This window comes from Pygocentrus nattereri, chromosome 9, assembly GCF_015220715.1.
Source record: "Pygocentrus nattereri isolate fPygNat1 chromosome 9, fPygNat1.pri, whole genome shotgun sequence".
NCBI classification, from domain to species: Eukaryota; Metazoa; Chordata; class Actinopteri; order Characiformes; family Serrasalmidae; genus Pygocentrus; species Pygocentrus nattereri.
Window position 1 is genome coordinate 17452790 of NC_051219.1, and position 22413 is coordinate 17475202.

Here is a 22413-nt window from a genome sequence, read left to right on the forward strand (position 1 = left end):
CATGCAGAAAGTTGCATGAAAGTTTAATCGTGTAAAGCCAGCGAGATGGAATCTTCTTTGATTGTAGATCCAGAAGTTTCTGAACCCGTTTCATTCGCTGTTTGTACTGTTCTGAAGGATTATGAAACTAAGCAGGCTCATAAACTCACGGTAAGGGAAGCTCTATGTACAGAAGGACAAACATCAGGTCGAACGGGTGCCTTAAACATCACTCATATCAGCATGTACAACTGTCTGTTTCATAGGTTCCTATTTCTCCTCTTCACCTCTACATATATATTCAGTATATCATCACGCGACACTAAGTAGACCATAATAAATCTCTTGAATGTAATGATGTCCTCCAGATTTCATTTGTGTTTTTAACTTGTAGAACCATAAACAGTGTCTTCTAATGGACTTTAGGCCCACCAGCTGCATTTTAGAGCCAATAATTTGCTTTATTGTTATTAACTGTGTTAAATGTAAATGTGATGACATTCCAGAGGTCTTTTTTTATTAATGGTGTCATTTATTTAAATGTAATAAACATATGCAAAATATCATGCTTTACTTTTTTTAAATAATGCTTACTATTAAACTATTTGTAGTGATTTTGGCATAAAAGAATTTTTAAGAAATCTAAAAAATGTTAAATATTTCCCTGAAACTATCCACTTGTATTAACTTCACAATTCAAAGGAGAGGTCTCGTCGATCGGATTGATCTACAGGAAAAATCCTTAGACTAATAGACCCTGACTGTATTTTTCTGAGTCTTTAGAGAGAGCTTTCCATCCAAAAGCAAGATTAGATGTATTATATAAGCAGTCATTAGCAGGCGTAGGTTTTTTTGGTAGTTCTCGCTCTGTTCCTTCGCGTGTATCTGATGTGGGAATTGCCCTTACATGGCTGTCCTTCCTTTAAGTTCTAGGTACACTAGACACATTCCTCAGACATCACTTGCCTGTACTGTATATTTTGATGTCTCAATAACTGTAGCCAATGCCCAAAGACCTAACATTCAAAATCCCATTAAAGCTCTGAGTTCTGAGAACAGGAAACGCTTGAGAAGGCAGCATTAAGCTAATGTAAATGGCTAGACCAGTCAACCAAACACAGGCTTTATTAAAGAATGATTAAGTAACAAAAAATAAGATACACCCCCTTTCATGGCAACAAGGGTAAAGAAGGCCCGTAGCTAAAATCTAATCGAGACTGCTGCAGTGCAGATAATCAAAGTCCACTGTTTTTTCTAATCTCCAAAGCTGACCAGGTAGACTTCAGCCCCGAGTTCCAGTTCAAAACCAGAAGGGCACCTGCAGACCTCCTCTAACCACTTGCCCTCACAGGAAGTTTCTACAGGCAGTCCTTTAAGCTTTCAATTGACTTTAGACCTCTCTTTTTTTCTCATGGGGCAAGATGTGATTACACGTCTAGAGACAGAACCTTAAACTTTTGGTGCCAGACTGCGGCAAAATCTGCTTACAAGGATACGCCCCCTCTAAAACCTGGCACCAAACTCATGTGGTCCATGCATTTTCAACATCCAAAATACAATCACATACAGCAGTAAAAAATATTGTTAAAGTGCTGTAAATAGTGTATATAAAAATGAAAAAAACTTTAAATTCATGCAAATAAACAATCCATATACTGTATTTTAACACTGCTGCTGTGAATTTACAGAAATAGAAACAAAATAAAAAAAAAACAAAAGATCAACTTCATTTCACAGACATGTACATTTATTTTAAAGGGTGTTATTGTCAATATTGATACTGTTATTGTTACTATTATAGAATAACTAGTTGAACTTGTGAAATGGATGATTTACGATAAAGGGCAGTATTTTAAAGACATTAGATGACTATTATTTTACAGACGTTTACCATCATTAAAAAATATATTTTTATTGTTAACAGGTTTTGTCTGGCAACCCTGCTGCCACACTTTTTAAACCAATTTTCACAGATTTTGTTTTTTTACAGCGCAAGCAAAATAAACTAGCTAGCAAAATGCAATCATTTTGATTTTCCCATGCAAGAGCAGTTTATTTTTACAGCATGTGTAAAATGTGTTGTCGCTACACACACAACACACATTATGCTTAATTGTAACCTTTTGGGGTCTTCTCAGCCATACTAACGTACATTACATCTATGGGCCAAAGACAGGCTTATTGCACACTAGATGGTTTTGAAGTATGAACTATCGCTCCTTACTTTGAGCACCGACTTTCACATTTAAGCTGGTTCCTAACCTAATAAACCTACTTTCCCTTTTACATTCAGCTCAGAATTTCTCATGGCTGTCCCCAGACATTCTTGCTACAAGACAAAAAGTAATAGTTAGCTGAGGCAACTTGTTATCATGTTTATAAAGCCTCAAGGTGGGTTAGTTTCATTTTTATGTTCACAGTACCTAGCACCCCCTTTAGCCAGCATTAGCAAGCACCCCTTTTCAGAACCACATTAGAAGACGCCGATGGCATCTTGGGGTTGTTGATTCTGAGGTCATGGCTAAGTTCAAGGTTGTGTCCCCATTAGACAATGAACCAGACTGACCCACTGTCTGACAAGAGCAATTATGGAGAAGCGAGTGAGCAGCATGTATGCACAGAGGTTGATGAAGGATTGTTGAAGACCCCCACCCCCCAAGTCAGCTTGGGTCAGTCCCAGCCTTGGATTGTATGGCTGAGTAATGGCATCATTACTATCAGTGAGTTGCAGTAGGGAGTCTCGTAAATCTTCCCATTATGTCACACTCCACCGCAGAAAGCTCGTTGAAGGTTTGCTGCAACACTGTGGCTGGTTTCTTAGATAGGGACTACTCAAGATGGTGAGGGGTTAACTCAATTATATGTTAGGATTTGTATAATTCTGTCTGGTTTCTGCTTGGTTAGCATTTTAGGTGAAATAAGTAAAATCCTAGACTACTGAACATTTCCAATGGAGAATTTCAGTTCACTGTGTAATTCAGCCCAAAGCCGGATTTAATCAGTCTCGGAGAAATTGCCTGTTGTGTTTCATATATCAAGTCTCCCGTGTAGGTGACAATTCTGGAAAAGTCTGAATTGACCACAAAAGCTCTGGGACGTGTCAAACTTTGACAGGCTTTTACAAGCTGGGAAATTTCAATGGTTTTACTTTTCTCCTCCACATCTGCAGTTGAGTGAGTCCAGTTACAAATCTGGTTTCTAGCGAATAAAAACAGTAAATAAATAAAGGTAATAAACAATGTATTGAGTGCTTTGTGACCAGTTTTGGCTTTAACTGAATGTGCAGAAATCACATTCAGAAAGCCAAAATAGCAGGAACCGTGATTATTTCTTTAAAAAACAAAACATTTTTGAACTCGGATTGCATATACACACATTATACACTGGAACACTCACTAGTGAGTAACTCCATGGGATCTGTAAACTGTACTGTCAGTATCTATATAGTTGGTTTTAGTCAGCGATTGTGCCATTAAAGTATTGACCCTGAGCTAAAATCAGATACAAGGGTAAAAACACCAGGGAATCAAATGCTATGAAGCAGTTAGGCTAATAAAAAGCAACCCAAGAGAGATTTGTTCAGTCACACTTTCCCTAAGAAATATTTATCTTGAGATTCACAGCTATAGTCTTCTATTCTCTGCTTGTTTGTTTTGTGCCGTTGCTCAAGCTAGACGCATTAGTTTCCAATGACGATGAAATTACTTACACCTTGGATTTCAGTTCACCTTAGACGACCCTGGTTGAAGGCCATGTGACTGGCAGAGTAGTGGATACTAAGCACCATGCTCCACAGTGCCATACCAGATGGACTGGCAGAAATGCAACTTCAGCACGTTCACTTACTTACAGCATTTTTCAAAGGTTAAACACACGGAAACATCAGAAGTTCGCCTCTGCATGCACAGTACGGTGCAAAAGTCTTGGGCACCTCAACATTTTTAAAAATCTTGGCTTTTTTTAATATTTGTGCTTTTGTTTGTAAAAAGATACAGTAAAAAAATTAAAAGAATTACTCATTTTGGAAATATTTTTCGAGCTAGGTTGAAGTAAAAGTTTGGTTACCATAGCAGGGATGTGTCCACTTCCATCACCAGCTCACTTGATTTAACATAAAGTACTGATTTGCCAAGCTAAGTGTTAGAAGACGACTACAACTTATACTGGGCTGCTGCGAGGAGAGGTTTGTAAATGAATACATAAACACATTGACATATTTAAAACCATTACTTAATGTAGGACTATTATTTGTATTTATCCTCATTAAGGTTAAATAGCTCTTTAATTCTAATTCTTTTTCAGGAGCCTAAAACTTCTACAAAGTACTGCTTTCTTTCTTTCTCATTCGCCAGATTAATACATGAAATCAATTATAAATGATAAAGCGGGTGATATTTGAATTTTAGAGCCTCGGCTGATCCTTCTTTTGAACACAATTGAAAAAAAAAAAGGAAATATTTAGTCTACTGATCCCATCATTTTATTTTTTGTTGTCCACTTTCATCCAATGTAAGAAGCCAGACATATCAGAGAAAATAATAGGAGGTGGCTGGATTAGCAAGACACACAGACTTTCAGAAAATGTGTGCTGGCACCATGGGACAGATTCTGAGGAACTTGTGTGCTTCATATTTTTAAAAAATGTCCTTAATTGGTCAGGAGCCGCCAGCGGGTCAAAATGTCTATTACACACTTAAAAATAACTCAGTTTGATTGCACTGTAGTCCGTGCAGTAACTTAATAATAAGCATTAGGATGTTACAAGCCTGGGAATTTAAGAGATTCCAGGTAGGATTCAGCTAAAAAACAATCGAAATGTACACAATTTCCCCCGTTATCCCAAACACAGCTGATCAGCTATGTTTGGTGTCAGAAGTTTGTCTTCATTTTTGCACAGGATCTATAGGGATAATGTAACTTAGTTAAAAAGTAATGTCAGATTTTGAGGCAGATCTTAATTGTATTAGTTCTATTTATTCTGTTTAGGAGACACCCTTGAACACTAAACACAATGTATTGGCTGATCAACTACATTGGGAAAGTGGGGTTGGGGGGTCGGCTGATCCATTCGTTTAAGCAATGGTTCCAGTATTCTCTGCAATCAACATACCTGATCCAGCTCATGAAAAACCTGATAATTAGCTGATGATTTGCATCAGGGAATAGCTGACACGGTTGTTCCCTAGGACTGGATTTGAAAACCACTGCTTCAAAAAATGCCACTGACTGCTGGAATTTTGTATTACCTCTAAGCAGAAAACTGGATACAAGCCAGCACATAAAAAGTGACAAAACAAATAAAAACAAAGAGATTCACAGGTTAAATAAATGTTATTCCATTGCTAGCGTAACGCCCAAATAAAGGAAACGCAGCACGCAGCACTGAATTCCCACTTAAGAGTTTGCCTGCCCCCTTGTGTTCATGGGACAGTGTTCTTTAACTAAAGCAAACCTCTGAAAATAAAGCATCAACATTTGAAATGGTTTATTCCTTGTCACAATACAAATGAATGTAAAACACGGTCACTGTCTCTATTGGTATGACTGAAACATAATTCTTTCTGCTTGTATTTACAACTGAGCTTACAGTATGAAAGATATAGCCTAAAAGCCTAATCCACTGTAGCATACAGTTACAGTGGTTATTGTACAAAAGTCTTTTCAGGATCAGCAGGGGGCCAACATGCACACTTAACGACCAAAAAAAGAACAAAAAATAATTACATCTGATCAAAATGAAAAAAATAAATAAATATCAAAACACCACGTCTTCTGTGAATAATATGCCTTATGCAGTATGACAATCAGATCTTATAAATCAAGTAATTAAAGAATGGTCTTGTGTAAAAGAATGCAAGGAAAAGAGAATGGAGGTATTTCTGGAAATGCTGATGAAGCATGTGAGAGGAGTGGTTGTTCTTCATGCCTGAATGGTGGACTTCGCACTAAAGGCAAAGTAGTACACCAAGATGCCAATGGCAGCAGCCAGGACCTCTGTAGACACCCAAGGGCCACTCCACGCTCCCTGTGAAAAACACAGGCATGGATTCATTACCGCGGACGCACAGGAACATATGAACATCTAAGACACATGCTGACCATGATGAAGCCATACTATTAAGAGATAGTTTGGCAAAAGAAATCTGCTTTGTAAATCTGTATAGAAAACAGAAGTATGTCGCATAGCTAAAACAGCAGTAGCTGTAGTCTTAAAAAATGATGAACATCAGGCTTGTACATCAAATGATGTAGGAGCTGATATACAGATTCTATAAGTTTTGCTTTACTTCATTTAAACAGAATACAGAAACTGGACATGTGTAGTCTATTGACCTACATATTTGGCGTCAGAGGTGTGCTTCACTAGTTTTCCCCTCGAGCTGTGAGGCTGTGAGCTTAGACTACAAGTAATGGAAGATTTAGGGTGACAGACTCCACACATTACAGACTCCACACATTACAGAAAAGCATTCATTAATTTTTGCAGATATTCAGGAACATATAGACAACTAAGAAACATGCTGACTATGATCACACAAAATAAATAACATCCAAACAACCAAAATTTCAGTTTGACCAGCAACTTCACAAAAGGCAAAACAATACAACTTAGCAAGTCAGAACTTTTCAGAACCAGACATCAGTAGTGTTAAGCACCTTTAAAAGATACCTCAAAGTTTTTACATGCACTTAATAATCCAATCATAATCGGATTTCTGTTGTTATGTCATGTAAACTGCATACTCCAATTTCTTAGATCAGAGTAAAGCTCAGAAATCCAACAAATCCAATAAAGAGAGCTGGACTTTAACTCAGTAGTCCGACTTCTCAGCACATGTCAACTCTTACTCTGATTTCTTTCGGTTTTCTCAGTCCGCACATGTGCGTAAACAGGCAACTGTATGAAAAGTAGAAAGCAGCATTTAACACAGCACCCACAAGATGGCAACAAAACACTTCCGGAGTGATGCTGAAACACACTACATGCGTGACAAAATAAAGAATGACGTCAAATAGTTCCCATAGAAAACGTAATTTTTTGGGATTTTATCTCTGTTCTCATCACAAGCGTTATCAACATTCCGTTTAAAAAAGTAAATAAAATGGCTATTTTTTTGTTGTACACATTGTGACGCCTGGTTCCCATCACCACCACTGTAAAGAGTCAGTTCACTGCACATCAGATCACTCTGAATTGGTTTTGTTTACTTCCCATTGGTTGAATTATGCTGTTTTTTTTTTTAATTGGTGGAATCTCCCTTGAAGAATGAATGATTGTTCACAATGAACTCACTCTGTGATCCACGTTGACAGAGAAGAGGGGCTTGATTGTGTCTACGTCCTCATTGTTCCTCTGAGCCTGGAATACACGCAGACACAAAACATTTCACATCACAGCAAAGGAACATCAGCAGTTGAGGCATTCATGTTATGATGAACCAACCTTGCGCAGTGCACTATAGGACTCCTCATCAAAGAATTTGACTTGGTACGTCCCTGAGCTGGCCTGCTTGTGGGGGAGACTCCATGACACCTGGTAGAAACACACGTACTATAAACAGAACTATATCTAACAAAAGAAGCACCAAAGCTCAGACCGCTGAAAAATAAACAGGTTCATCATGGCAGGACAATTCAGCCACATATAAAATGTGTCAGAAATAAATGCAGATCACCAACCTGGTACTTTCCAACATCTTGGCCTCTTGTCACAGGAAACTGCCTTCCATTGACATCAGCGTACAATGCGACACTCTAACGAAAAGTAATACTTTTACAATTACTGTTTAATTGCCAAAGTCATCCTGAAGAAATACAGAAATAGGAGTAAACGTAAACTACCTGTACTCCATTGGCACATGTTAAACTGAGCTCCACAATGAAGACAGACTCTGAGGAGATGACTGCATCACTGGTGGTGTACGTGGATGGGGTAATGACTGGATTCAGGCAACTCTCCCCTGCAGACGGGTAAAATAAGGTGGGGTAAATTCAAGTGAAACACATTTTGACCTCAGCATCAAAAAGGTCAATCAAAAGTCAAGTGATATTAGCTCCACTGAAACTGTCCACCGTTCAATGCTGAAATGTTTCTATGCATATTCCCAATGAGAGCTGAAAAAAAGCCTTCGTGAGCTACAAAACACAATAAAGTGTGTGAACACGTGTACGTTGATTTCACTTACTCCACAACCTTCTTTAATATTTCCATCATTTGACCAATAATGTTGATGTAAAGTCTGTAAACGTAGCTAAGCCAGCTAACTAGTTAGGCTCAGTCAGAGTCCTGATCTCTACCTGCTACAGTAGTTGGTGTTTAAGCAGTAGAAACGTACTCACCTCTGCACAGGCAGAACAAAAGTGCTACCAGGAACCCAATTTTAACCATTGTTCTGTAGTGTTATGGATATTGTGCGTGTACTGTAGAGAACCGTGCACCGCTTTCTCAACACTGGCAGCGGAACATCAGAGGGAAAGACACATCAGCGCCGGCAGCGCTAGGATGACGTATAATGCGCGGTGAATTCTGGGAATTTGAGGCTACAAAAGAACTACAAAAAAAACGAACTCGCTTAATTAATAAATACATAAATAAATACATTTTCTTTTATTAATTATTTACTACTATTAAATACGTATTGTTTTACCATAATACCTAACAATATAATCAGTAGTAAAAATATTTTTTAATGATGAGTTACATAAGTAAATACATTTTAATATACCAAAACAATTGTATGGCATTTAATTGAAATTCCTGACTTTTTGCTTGATCTCAATTTGAAGGTTTGTCTGTCTTACCCATACAGCATTTGCTAGTTAATAGCTTTCCCTAACAAAATTAGCATATTGCTCACAAGTTGCCATTTTCTTGGAGAATTATGATGTGTTAACATATATAATTCTGTGTTATAAGCTGTGTACTTCATCCGTATATTCCAATATGTTTTACATTAAACATCCTTAACAGTAAGTAAACAAGGACACAGTGTCAGTGATGCAAAGCACCACTCCTAAACCATTCAGCTTATTCGAGTTATATTTACTGTGATTTGGTCAAATCAAAAATCAACACTTTAAAGATCTACATTTTATATATAACATAACATTATGTTCATTATGTTGCTTTGAGATTCTTAGTTATAGCATATTTTACCATATGTTTGCAGTGTTTTTGTGACTTCATTGTGTTTTTGTCTTTCAGCCTTCTTTAAGGCTTTAAAGTGGGATTATATCTAGAAAATATGCTATACACATGATGCTCATCATCATTATCTTACTTATTATTATTACAAAGCACACTTTACCAGACTTTAAGGGGAAGAATAACTCTTTATTTATGTTTGCAAGTGTTAAGATTGTACTTTCTTTTTTCCACGGTTTCTTCCAGTGCTCACTTTCTCTTTTTAAGTAGTGCAGACACCATTTTCCAGATTCTGTGCAGATTCACAGTGTTCTTTTCACCCTTTTTGTCCTTCTGCTTCTTTTCAATTTCACACTTTCTCTGTCATGCTCTTATCCAAGGCATACCTGTTTCTGTTTCAGATCCTCTACCAGCGTCTGCTTTAACACAGCTGCGCTAGGAACTGCTGACAGAATCATGTCTCGCTCCTACGCCACTTTCCCCAGTTGGTCCACCTGTTCTCTCCTCACCCTCCTGTCAGAGTCTGTCTCCTCCTCCAGCCATTGTCTTATCTTGGCCATAAATGTGGCACTGTCCTTTTGATCTTTTGTGCAGAACTCATTTAACCTCTCTTCTCCAACATCTGCTTTTCAGCTTTGCAGCTCTCTCTTCAGTGCTGATTAGCTTCTACAAGCTCCTGTACTCGTCCCTTTAACAGGAACTCTTTCAGGTCTGCAGTGAGGTGCTCAATCGGTGACCTCTGTCTCTTCTTATCTCATCATTGCAACATTTTCCATTCTTTCCATCTTCTTTCTCTTCCAGCCTCTGCATCTTCAGTCTCCAAAAACCAGTCTGTGTGGATTATGTGTAGCTAAACCTCTTTATTTCCACCCTGTCCACGTTCCAGGCTGCCTGCATCTGCTTGTTGCTGTCCTTCAGACGCTTTTGCTCAGTAATTGTTGCCAGCAGCTCTTCAGTGTTAGACTAGAATGTAGCATCAGTCATCTCGTTTTCTCTCTGGCTCTATTTCTCCATCTCCTCTAGCATCACTTGTAGTCTCTTTCCTAACAGTTACATGATTTGACGCCTCCGCTCTTTTTCAAACTGCAGTTCTGCTGAACTCCTTTCCGTCGCCTTAACGCACTGCATGAGCTTCTTCTGGGCAATTCGCCTTCAATTCATGTGATGCCCCTGACTCTTGATGTCAGTCACGTGCTGACTGAGTGAGGGTGCCAGGCCACAGCGTGGTTTAAGGCAAAAGGAGAACGGTGCCCAGATACACCACACAATCTCAGGAGCACCTGTAAATAAACCGGGCTAGTGCAAGTTGGTATTCTGTAGGCGCTTGGCATCTATCAGTCACTGCTGTCAGGACAAAACCTTCTGTCTTCATTTTTCATTTTTTACTTGAATTTGAATTTGCCAGCCTCCCTTTAAATTGTCTCAGGATTTCAGAAAGACTGCAGCAATAAAAACGCTGCAAAGTAATTGTAATGAATATTTTTTCCATTAACTTTCATTAACAGTTAAGAAGGTTTTCTCTTCTCCTGTAAAGTTATCATTTTGGAGATACAAGGTCAGGCGCCAAACACTCAACATTTGTGTCTGTCGGGGAATGACGGCTCTCCCTGCTTTATTCAAGAATGTGGTCCAGATACCTGGTTTTTATTCATTTTATTTCTGTCTCCCAGTAAAAGCAGCTGAAAATCTGAGAGAACATCTTTTTTTGCTCTTAATGATCACTTTCAGAGTCCACTTTACGGACCAGGATAAAGCTAACCCTCGAGTTCACCCTGAGCTTGTCTGCTGTGTTCTTTTCTAACCTGTTAGAAGAAATGTGACATTAATAAGGTTTGATAGATGACTTTAATGTCAAACAAAGATGTAGATGTGGTGACTTGTTGAAATATTTTATTGCAAAACATCAATATTTTATAGCCTATTGTGCATGATTTGGGGAATAAATAGCTTTAGAAAATAAATTATTACTCAAACTAACAGAATCATCATGTTTTAGGTCACAGTAGGTTTGTTAATGGCAGTCATATATAGAGGAGGGGCAAGGGAACAGTATTTGCTTCTGTTATATGATCATAAAATACTCAGTGAATACTTCCCCACTGTTGAGGAAGCCTATTAAGTTACTTTTTTACACTGTGAGGAACTGAACCACTGAATCTTCACAAAAACAGATCGCACTACCGTTTCTGTTAAGCTCTCTTTTGTTCATTGCTGCTAACAGACTCGCTGCTCCCCCTCACTCTCAGCGTGTGTCCAGCTTAATGGTCCTTTTCCATTTCTCAGTCCGTCTGCTGTGATGGTTTAAAAATGCCTTTTCCTTTCGGCACCGTGTTCCCTCTCCTCTGAGGGTTTTGTGGGGGTGATACAGAAGCAGAGGAGGTCTCAGTGAAGGACTGCTCCTGGCGAAAGGCAAGCTCCTTGAAGACAGCATTCATCTGACGACACACTTCCTGCGAAGACATACAACACGGTTTTATATTTTATATGGACAAAAGTATTGGGACACTCCTCTTAATCACTGAATTCAGGTGTTTCACTCAGTCTCATTGGTACAGGAATAAAATTAAGCACCTATCCAAGCTTCTTTTACAAAGAATCGGTCATTACTGAATTTGAGTGTGGTACTGTAATAGGATGCCACCACCGCAACAAATCAGTTCAGGAAATTTTTGCCCTCCTAGATATTCCACAATCAACTGTCAGTAGCATTACTGAAAAGTGGAAGTGTTTAGGAATCACAGCAACTCAGCCATGAAGTGTCACACAACACAATGTGCTGTGGCGCATAGTGCATAAAAGTCACCAACGCTCTGCTGGCTCAACTGCAGAGTTCCAAACCTTCTCTGGCATTAACTTCAGCGTAAACAGTGTGTGCTGGGAGTTCCATGGCATGGGTTTCTCTGGCTGAGCAGCTGCAGGCCTTTTTCTGTTTCAGCATGACTGGGCCCCAGTTCACAAAGCAAAGTCCATAAAGACATCATTGGGTGAGTTTGGTGAGGAAGAACTTGACTGGCCCTCACAAAGCCCTGACCTCAACCCCAATGAACATGAACTTTAGGATGAACTAAAACGGACATTGTAAGCCAAGACCTTTCATCTGATCTCACAAATACTCTTTTGTACAAATGGACCAGCATTCTCACAGACACACTCCCGACACCTTGTAAAAAAGCTTCCCAGAAGAGCGGAAGCTGTAATAGCTGCAAAGGAGGGACCAACTCCACATTAATGCCTATGGATTTGAATGTTATGTCACAAACGCGTCTGTAGGTGTCCAAATACTTTTGTCCATAATTTGTACGCATGGCCTGTTTTGAACAGGTTGTTGCTATGATACCAGAGTATCAGTGTTATAAGGACTCACTGCCTGCATATGGTTATAAAGGCAGAGTAAGACAGCTATCTTATTTATTTCTAAGGGGTAAAGAGAGTTTAGAAAATGGTCATGTAAAATGAATTAGGACTGTTTTTGGTACATAAGAAAGTAGAAAATAAAATACCATAAAAAAGTGGATATGGGTTTTATAACAAACTCCACTGCTTTGTGTCATTTATAACGAAAGCCTATTAATCGTAAAATCACTGTTATGTGTAGATCATTGCTTTCACTCATTAAACTGACACTTCAAAGTGGCTTACAGAAAGATATGTAAGGAAGTTATGATTTTTTCTAGTAGGATATGTGCTGTCTTTTTTTCCCACCTATGCTCCCTTACTGTAACTGTAATCCATCAAGACAAACACAAACTGTAGATTGATTATTCTGGGAGCAAAGCTAATATATGACCTTTCCTAACCTTGTCCACTTGTACTTTGACATCATCTCCGATATCTCCATCAACTGTAGACCTTCTCTTCTGGGGGCTGTGTGAAGGACAGAATGTCAGACAAATGTTTCAGTGGTTTGCCTAGATTTCATTAGCAATAGACAGAATAACATGCTGTTCAAAACTATGGTGACACAGCAGATGTGTCATTATTCTAATTGTAGGAAAAAGAATGGAGCTCTCTTATCTAAGAAGATGAAGTGTTCAAAAACATATTTTGGTCACTCACTCTAATGATTTACGTAAAGCCCCCGGAGAAGTGGATGGCCAAAGGGGCTGTCCTGTAGGTATCTGTAAGGTGATCTTTCCTCCAAGAGCAGGGCCAGCACCAGATCCAGGCTTGTCACTTAACGCCTTGAGCCTAAACAATTAACAGAGGCAAAACAGGTCTGTTAAACAATATTGTAATATCAGTGTTTGCGATACTGAGGGCAAATATATGCAAATAAGCCTTTAACCAATCACAAAGTTTGCTACAGACAGCAGTATTTAGATCAATCACAGTTATAGATGAGGGTTTCTGTGGCTGTTAATTATTTTGGACAAAATACTACAGGCTAATCTTATTCGTTAACAGGTGTATCACAACTGCAAATTCGCAATGCATTAACATATAACTGTAATATTTTACCCCGCGACCGTGAGGGAGAAGCAGCTTAGAAAATGTGTGTGTGCATGTGTGTGTGTGTGTGTGTGTGTGTGTGATATTTTACAGTTTTTGTCCATATCATTTAGCCCTAGATACCATCAACTCTTTCATTGACAATCTTTACACAGCTATGAACCTACTGTTAATCATGGTAATGTGATATGTCCAGAGATAGAAATATACAGAAACCATTTTGATCTACATATATACAGGCATGGACCATCCAGTGGTTTTGCTAGTACCACAGATGTTTCATTCATGACACTCGTGAACATCTCTAATCACTGAGGTTGGTTACCGCATGGGGTTCGGCCCAGTTGGCTGCTCCTCTGTCTGGCTTCCTCCACTACTGGTTCTATTAGCCTCTTTGTGGTTCTGCCCTCCCTCCACACTAAGATGGGGAGGAAGAGGGTGTTATTTGAATAATCTCAAATAGACTTGCTTATGTGGTTTCTGACACTTTCTAACACACACTTCTCCGCACTTGTTTGCAATTTTGTATCCATTTATAAATGACAATATGTCATACAGTCAGAAACCACATAAGCAAGTCTATTTAAGATTATGTTATGGTTCAATGGGGACAGCTCAATTGAGGGAAGAACAATACTGTGCAAAAGTCAGAGACCATCCTTCTTTTATTTAACTTCCAGTCAAAATGGCCAAGTATAAGTTCTTAATTATTTACATCAGTAAAAAGAAGCAGGAATCATATTTAACAGAAGCCCCCAAAATTAAATATAATATCAAATTTTTCAGTATTTAGCATTTTCACCATTTGCCTTTATTACACCTCATGTTCATTTCAGAACACTTGCTTTCAGTTTTTCAAAGAAATCTGCACAGATGTTTTTTTCAAACCTCCAAAGTTCAGTCTTAGAAGTTGGTTGTATTTTCTGCTCCTCACGACCAAACTAATCCCAAACACATTCTGTAATGTTAAGGGCTGAACTCTGGGGTGGTCAGTCCATTGCTCCGAGAACACCAGCAGCTTCTTTGTTTGATTTGCAAATGTTCTTCTTTTTGTTTGTTTCCTTTTCTAAGTAAGAGCTTCTTGACAGCTACACATCCTTTCAGAGTCATAGTGTTGAGTTGTCTTCTCACAGTGGAGTAAGTTTTGAACCTTAGTTTTTCAAACACCTATTTTTTTTCACTTATGTTTCCTAAAATGAATATCATGTACTTTAGACATTTATGGAAATTAAATAAATGAGGGAGGAGGGTCTCAGACTTTTTCACAGTACTGTATGGGATGATTCAAGCCTACATATTTCATACATGATGCTAATAGGTGCGATTTAAGTGTTCATTACATGTTGGCAACATTAGTCTAATAGGATATATATCTATACTGTAATAAATATGCAGCTTTTAAACATAAAAAGTAGGTAACTGGTTTAACGTGAAGTTTAGAGTTACTAAGTTAACAAAGGTAAATGTGTATTAACTTAATATTACAAGTTCATGGACTTGACATTTTAAGTTACCCCTTAAAATGTATTTTTTACAGCATATAAAGAGAAAATTATTATTGATTTACCTTTTCAGTTGTTCTTATGAGTGACATTTGGAATGTGTCAGTGGAATGACCTATGTTTAGACTCACCTGGGCACAGTGATGTATTTAATTGGGATAAGACCCTTTGAGCCATTTACTTCCCCTCTCCACCAATCAGAGGAGGCTTTGCTGTGAAGTATGAGATGCTCGCCCTGCTTGAAGGACAGCTCAGCAGATGAACGCGCTGTGTAGTCAAACAAAGCCACTGCTTCCAGCTCTGCACAGACAATGGAGACTCCATTTAGAAAAAAACTTACAAAAATACGAGCCATTAAACATTACTTCTCAAATGCTGAGATTGACACTGAGATTTTCAGTGAGCAAGTGACCCATAAATTACTTACCCTCCTTGGCTTCTTTGTTTGGAGACGCATCTGATTCCACCTCTCCCTCCTCTACAGCAGGCTCACTGTGGGTCCAATAACATGCCCCAGTATTTGTTTTGGTACATGCTTATACATATACGCATATTATCTACATAATTAGAAACTCATTGGCCATTTTATAATCCTCATTTGCCATACAGGTCCACTACTTAGGTACACTAATATACCGCAGCTCATTTGTTTTCAGCCACAATTCATTAGGTACCCTCATTCATCACTGGTCAGTTTTTGAATACAGACCTGCTGCTGGGGAGATACTGTTTGTAGGATAAATATGTCTCAATATAGCAGTGACACCAAGGTCAGATTAAGACCCCTACATGCCCATGAGTGTTGATGTTCTATAATTCCTTTAACCAGAAATGTAAACAAAGTCATCCTGAAAGCATTTATGTGAAATGATGTATTATATAGAATTTTACTGACTCGCTTTTCTTTACGGTGGTGGTGACAGGAACCAGGAGTCACAATGTCTAAAATGTCTTTGTTTGCATCTTAACCATTTAATTATGCATACATTTTGAAAAATGTGAATGTTGATGTTTAAACTGACATTTTACCATTGCCCATTTAGTGATTTTAGTCAAAGAGCACTGGTAAGTACTAACTTCTCCACTGCAACATTTCTTAATCCACCAATTATACACGATAAGTGGCAGATGATGTGTTTTAAATCAAATCAAATCAAGTTTGTCACATCACATTTACAGAGGTGCAAGGTGAGTGGAAATTTTAAGTGCATAGCCCCCATATATGTATATATATATATATATATATATATATATATATATATATATATATATATATATATATATAGAATAATAAGAAAAGAAATATATACACAGACTCTAAATATATACAAATAGACAATACACACTAATATTGCACTATTCTAATGTATAGGCCTACACCAGCGCTACTGGCTGATGGACCAGGGAAATAAACTTTAGGATAAATGGCTGTTCCTGGACTCGCGATAAGATGGAATTTAGAGGCCGACTCTACAGATTCAGGAAATGTTAGAACTGTATTTCTGTGCTGTAATTTTGCAAAGACAGAAAACCTATAAAGAAACGTTGAATTTGAGGTGCTGTTGAATTTGTGGACCTCAGAGGGCTAAAGGCCTTTCACACAGTGCCCTATTGTAATCACTGAAGTTCAACCTGGCCATGAACGAAACTGACACAGTAGTAACATCGTACAGTGTGGGGTGCTACTATGAAGGTGTCAGGTACAGCAGTGTTGCTCGAGTTTTTCATCTATCAGCATCATCGTTAGACCGAGAACAGTCTGCCCTCTAAAAATATCTAGCCAAGAGCAGCTTTGTGGTCATACACTGAATACGGATAAATAAAGAGGCAAACTGTGCCTCAACCGTTTCCAACTGTACACTAGCAAGGCGGTGCAATAAAGTGGTTTATGAGTGCACTCATACGTGTATGAGTATGTGTATGTGGGTGGGGTTCTCACATATCCTCTTGCTCTAGTGTCATGCACATCTCATAGACTGGTCCCTCTAAGTCACTCTGGCTGGGGAAGATGCTTTCATGTTGGATGATGATTGTTTTGACCAGGGCATTGATCTGCTGGAGGGTGGCTGCGTCTGCATCCTCAGGTCCTCTTATCAGACTGGGCCCAAAACACACGGCCAGGTTGTAGGGCTGCATCATGTTCTCATCGCTATACTGGGAGACACTACATATACACACATACACACACACACACACACACACACACACACACACACACACACACACACCACACACCACACACAGCTGTGAATGGCCTACATATTCATTTAAGGAGTGTTAGGCCAAGGCAGTGGTTGATTACTCACTGGTTGAGGAATGTAAAGAGGTATCTCATCACAACAATGAGTGGGGGAGGGTAGGAAAGGATGACTGTTTTTAACTGAGCTGCTTTCTCTGCGTCATCTTCTAATCCTAGGAAAAAGAAAAGGTTAAAAGGTAACGTCTTATTATATCCATGGCAACTAAACAAATACAGGATGCACTAATCTAAATCTACATTCACATTGCAGGCCTGATTGCTCATTTCCCTTTTTTGCTCTTGATTTGATCTGCCTTAATGGTTCAAAGTCATATTTTTAAGTGACTCATATTAATCGTTACTGTGAACATACCCATATATTCCACCCTACATGAACATATTCTCAAATTCAATAATGTACACGCACCATGAATCACAAAGAGGTTGCATTTGTGAGACAATCCATCATTGCAATATTTGCCAACAGCTGATGACAAAAAGGAGGCTAAACATTTGCATAGCTTGTGCAAATCTGGAAATAATTCTTTGATCATAGATTCACATGGAATCTGAGGTCTTGGAATGCTCAGTGTGCCTCTCGATGGCTAAAACACAGCCTATGACAAAGTTCTGGCAGTATCAGTAGCCAAGACATCTTGAGAAATGTTTTTTGTGCATTATTTGGGCTACAAACGTATTAAACTATCATTGCTATTTTCGTTCAGGCTTTACCAATAATGCCCTCTGTTTCGAGTTTTTAAGCCTTGTCCCATTCAAAATTTGCAATGGGAAAGTTTAGGACCCTAAATCTAAAAATCAACCAAGCTGCTTGGAATGATGTATGAGAGAGAGAGAGAGAGAAAAAGAGTAAGTGACGACCGGGCAGTTATTTCCAACCGTACATTCCTATTCATTACTCAACCAGTAACCTGTCCCCTCTTTGTAATGTCTCCGATTCAGCTCATATATAAAGAGATCCGCCTTTAAATGGCCTCACTAATAAAATTTGTACAGTTTGGAGATTGAACATTCCATGTTACCCTCTTCACCAGTCATGGCTGGCTCCAAATGCTCTCTCTTCACTGTTTAATGCCTGTTTTTCTAAACAAAACATAATGCCAAGGGCTCTTTTTTTGGTTGTGGGGCTTTACTTTGTGGTTAAAAATAGGTGTAGTAGAACGTTGTCATTTCCCTGCATCATAAATCTACTGGCAGAAAATCTTTTTTGTATTAGCTGACGTGCAACATTACTGAAGTCACACAGTCTGCCATGGAATTTGGCCGAGATTATATTTGAAGCACCTTGTGCAGTGTGACATGCAATAAAGTACAAGCTTTTTTCACACAGTCTGCAGTGGTCAGTTAGTTGTGGTCAATTCCCACACTTCCCCTTTCACATGATGCTACAAAGCTGGGAGAAGGACAGCTACTAAGATTCCTGTGAGACATGTGAAGACAGTTACCACACCTTTTCAAACTGCTGCTAATGCAACATCATTGGACAACTCAATGTGCTTGGAGGAAAATGCTAACTGCAAAGAGTGTAACGATAGGCTCAGAATTACTGTGTAAGTCAGTAATGACACCAAAGCTGTGAGGCAGGGGGACCGCTGGAGTGAGAACATTTCATCTTTTAACACAACATTTATTTAGCTGTCACAGAGCAGCCTGCAATTTATTAATTTTACAGAGAAGTAGCCCTATGAGTAATGGTCAAGGATTCTAACTGGTATACCATGTGTCATTCTACCCACTCAGAGAGAGTGAGGCCAATTTTGTTCTCAAAGGGGCAGATTCACTAAGAGAGGTGCTAATTACCAACAGCCTACCCACACTTTGTGCCTGTAGGGGTTGCCAATTTAGCAGATTAACTTCTAAGAACTTCCATGCAAATGAACACAAATGCAACTTTGTCATGAACCAGCACAATATAAACAAATGTTGGGCTTACATGCTTTTCGTGTGAAAGCTCATTTCAGCCAGCTAGACGAAAACACATTTTTTCCTTCTTCAAATTGTGACTTATTAGGTCAAAATAACTCAGTACATCAAACTGTTAACTCAAAAAATGATTACTTGTCGAAAAATAACAATCATTTTGAGAAAATTAGACATTATTTTGATATGTCAGACATTGAGAGACAATAAGTAATTATTTTTTACTTTCTGTTTTGAAACAGAAACAGGTACAGACGAAAAAGTTTCAATATGTGGTTTTAACAATCATTTGTAAAAGACAACTGTCAAACCATTATTAAGGAAAATGTGCTCTTTGATACTGTTGTAAACATATCCAAAGTATCAGGAAATAACAGGTTAAAATGTTTGTCTGTATAAACATTTGGTTTAGTTTTTTATTCCTTCATCAAATTAAGGATAGTTTGTCAGTTGTTTTTTTGTTTGAAAATAAATAAATATGGTTGAAAAACTCCCTCTTTTCTCTGTCTCTGAGCAAAACAATGGAGTCATGTTCATGGCAAAAAAAAGACAAAGTTTTTCCATGCATTAAATAATGCATAGTCCATATTTACTATTAGTCTAAGTTAATCAGAGCACGTGCTAAAAACTCAATGTGCCTTTTTAGTAAATCATGACAGCCACTTTTAATGTCAAAATTAAACTTGCAATGGCACAAAACACTAGTAAATCCTCCGGCCACGAATGGATGTGGCAACGGCAGGCTTTTGCTGTTTTTTGCAGATATTATTGGCACTTCTGTTCCGAGAGGTGTGTGGGATGATGACGGTAATAAGTGCATGAGCTGTCAGGCATGATATCATATACGTACCCAGTCTTGGTTTATAAGTGGCTTGAACCTGATTTAAAAAGATACGAATGTGTTCATGCAACAGATGTGTTTGTGTTCATCAGATGTGTTTGTGTTTAGGCAAAAAGATCAGGTTGGTGCCCCTTCAACTTCAAATTGAAACATGGCCTTGTAATACATTCTCACCGCAATCTTTCTGAAAGAATAAAGATGAAAAGCGAATGTTTTCTTACGTCCACATTCCATTAACTGCTCAAAGCTGTCCTTAGGAAAGAGAGGGTTTTCCATTCCTCTGAAATACAGCTTTAGCACACAAGCCACTGTATCCATGTCACACACGTCATCTGCCAAAGGGTCATCTCCTGTGCACACACAGACACAAAGTGCTTACAGAGAATACTGCGACCCCATTATTAGTGACACACAGCAGTAGAGGAGCACTTTCACGCACACATACCGCTTTCAAAGGCGTCTCTCAGTCGATTGATTTCCAGCTGCGAGCCTGACACTCGGAAGATCCCCTCATGGTGCAGACCTTGCAAATGAACAGAGGAAAGGAGAGTGACAGGAATAAGTCACTCAGGTTTAAAATAAAGGAATGCTTAAGCATTTTTCAATCTAATTTCCAAATGTGTCTGTTAAATGCAATCAATTACCATAGACAACACTTTCAACGCTTTCCCTGTACTTGGAAAAAAGAAAATTTTCTCTGACTGAACGACTCTTATAATAGAAGCCAATGGGCAGCTGCTGAATCTCATCAGTAAACATTTCTGCACAACACATATTCCTGTACAGCACTTTCTTCAGTCAAAGGGGACTAGGTAGCCAGAGGAAAGGATCTATTACCAGTGTATTGCTCTGGGTTAAGGCTGCATGTTAAGCTACACACTAATAGTAGTGAGGAAGTGAAAAACAGAGGTTTCTAAAACTGGACCTATTAAAAGATCGAGAAAATGGGACTCCTAACAACTGTGCAAGACTTGTTAGACCATCAAAACTGTCACCATCAGACAAACGCTTCCACTGTGAAAAGACAATTCAATGCTGTGGGTCTTGGATGTGTAGATATCAAGAAGACATTGCTAAGACTTCATCACTGAACGTGTGTAGGGAGTAGACAATAGGGAAATGCATTGAAATGGTCTGTGTTAATCGATGGTATGATACACACACACAGCAGATAGATAGCCAGATAGAGATTAGGTTGCAAAATACCGGAATATTTCTTTAAACTTTGATTTAACCTATGAACAAAACAAAGCTTTTCTATGTTCATTCTCCACTGACTTCTTAAGTAATTCTAATACTAGACCACTGAACTATAAATAACTGGTGTTATGCTCTAGTTCTGACATGCAAGTCCTGGTCTGTATAGAAGAAATAGATTACCATTGAGGTTAATAAATCTGATGCAGCTCTCCACCACCAGAGGAATCGGCTGTTCAGACGCCTGCAGAAGAGAGACTGAGGTTTAGAGCACGTTTGATTGTATGCTGTACTGTTCTACAACAGAGAGAGAGAGAGAGAAAGAGGGGTGGGTGGGGGGGTACCTGGATGTAGGAAAGCATGTCTGCAGAGAAGGGTTTCTGGCTGATATGACTCTGGCCGATAGTGCTCTGATTCTTTCTCTGACGGACAGATCTCCTGGAATGTTTCCTGACACCAGAAATGTAACTGTGATTAACACTCAGAGGACTGGAAAGTGCAGTGATGTTTCTAAAAGGCTGCCCTCAGTCCTGACCAGAAGCAAATAAGAACTAAATAACTGCTCCTACACTCAAAAAACAAGCTAATTTGGCTTATAAATATGTCCACATTAAATAAAAGAATTGTATCCTTGCATAACTGATTATATAATATAGACAAAATGACCAAAAGTACATTACAGTGAATGAAATCTGTTTATTTTGCACTGAATTGCACTGCAATGTTGCAGTATTGGAATTTTCCACAGGTAAGAGTTCATGGCACTTCCTGTGAGGGAGATTTTAGAGATAAACACTTCTGACGTCTGGGTCCTGTCACCACCACTGTGAACATTTCTGACTCAGTAGGTTTCTGTAGAATATTTTAGTGCTATCTCACTTCTCAAGAAACGTAACCATTATATACTGAATTGGCAGATGTAGCTATCTGTACACTTAATAAAGATGGTTTATCAAGGGCTCTTCAGTGAAGAAAAGGGTTCTGCATAGAACCACAAACGTTCAACCATCCGCAAGACTAAATTATTCTTTGCATGGTGAAATGGTTCTTCAGATTGATGTAGAATGTGCTGTAGATGATTCTATATAGAACATCCTTAAAAACATTTAATTTACTAAAGAAG

The 22413-nt window shown here is 38.6% G+C and overlaps 2 protein-coding genes across 3 annotated transcripts in view; both read right to left on the reverse strand.

The window, feature by feature from the left end:
- Nucleotides 1-5447: 5447 nt before the first annotated feature.
- Nucleotides 5448-8479, reverse strand: LOC108425558 (translocon-associated protein subunit delta-like). The gene is made up of 6 exons (XM_017694281.2): nt 8320-8479; nt 7822-7940; nt 7660-7734; nt 7424-7513; nt 7274-7339; nt 5448-6004 (listed from the first exon to the last, which is right to left on the reverse strand). Exons 1-6 carry the CDS (start codon nt 8366-8368, stop codon nt 5900-5902), a joined length of 504 nt encoding a protein of 167 aa, XP_017549770.1. The 5' UTR covers nt 8369-8479; the 3' UTR covers nt 5448-5899.
- A 2471-nt stretch (nt 8480-10950) lies between these two features.
- The window catches only part of arhgap4a (Rho GTPase activating protein 4a), a 42582-nt gene continuing 31119 nt past the window's right edge, over nt 10951-22413 (reverse strand). The window contains exons 13-24 of one of the 2 annotated variants that reach the window (XM_017694280.2): nt 21635-21740; nt 21474-21534; nt 20539-20616; nt 20315-20443; nt 17382-17487; nt 17015-17239; nt 15503-15567; nt 15207-15375; nt 13899-13991; nt 13181-13312; nt 12922-12988; nt 10951-11574 (exon numbers count right to left, since the gene is read on the reverse strand). In XM_017694280.2, the coding sequence (XP_017549769.1) occupies nt 11404-11574; nt 12922-12988; nt 13181-13312; nt 13899-13991; nt 15207-15375; nt 15503-15567; nt 17015-17239; nt 17382-17487; nt 20315-20443; nt 20539-20616; nt 21474-21534; nt 21635-21740 (1402 nt within the window). In that variant the 3' untranslated portion in view covers nt 10951-11403. The remainder of the gene's footprint in view (nt 11575-12921; nt 12989-13180; nt 13313-13898; nt 13992-15206; nt 15376-15502; nt 15568-17014; nt 17240-17381; nt 17488-20314; nt 20444-20538; nt 20617-21473; nt 21535-21634; nt 21741-22413) is intronic. The other variant, XM_037541541.1, reaches the window with a different exon arrangement.

Excerpts from the sequence above, each read along its gene's own strand:
- LOC108425558 (XM_017694281.2), bottom strand. The coding sequence starts at position 8,368 with ATGGTTAAAATTGGGTTCCTGGTAGCACTTTTGTTCTGCCTGTGCAGA. Across the intron at positions 7,735-7,821 it reads CATGTGCCAATGGAGTACAG|AGTGTCGCATTGTACGCTGA; the intron begins GTAGTTTACGTT and ends ACTTTTCGTTAG. Across the intron at positions 7,340-7,423 it reads CCTATAGTGCACTGCGCAAG|GCTCAGAGGAACAATGAGGA; the intron begins GTTGGTTCATCA and ends CGTGTATTCCAG.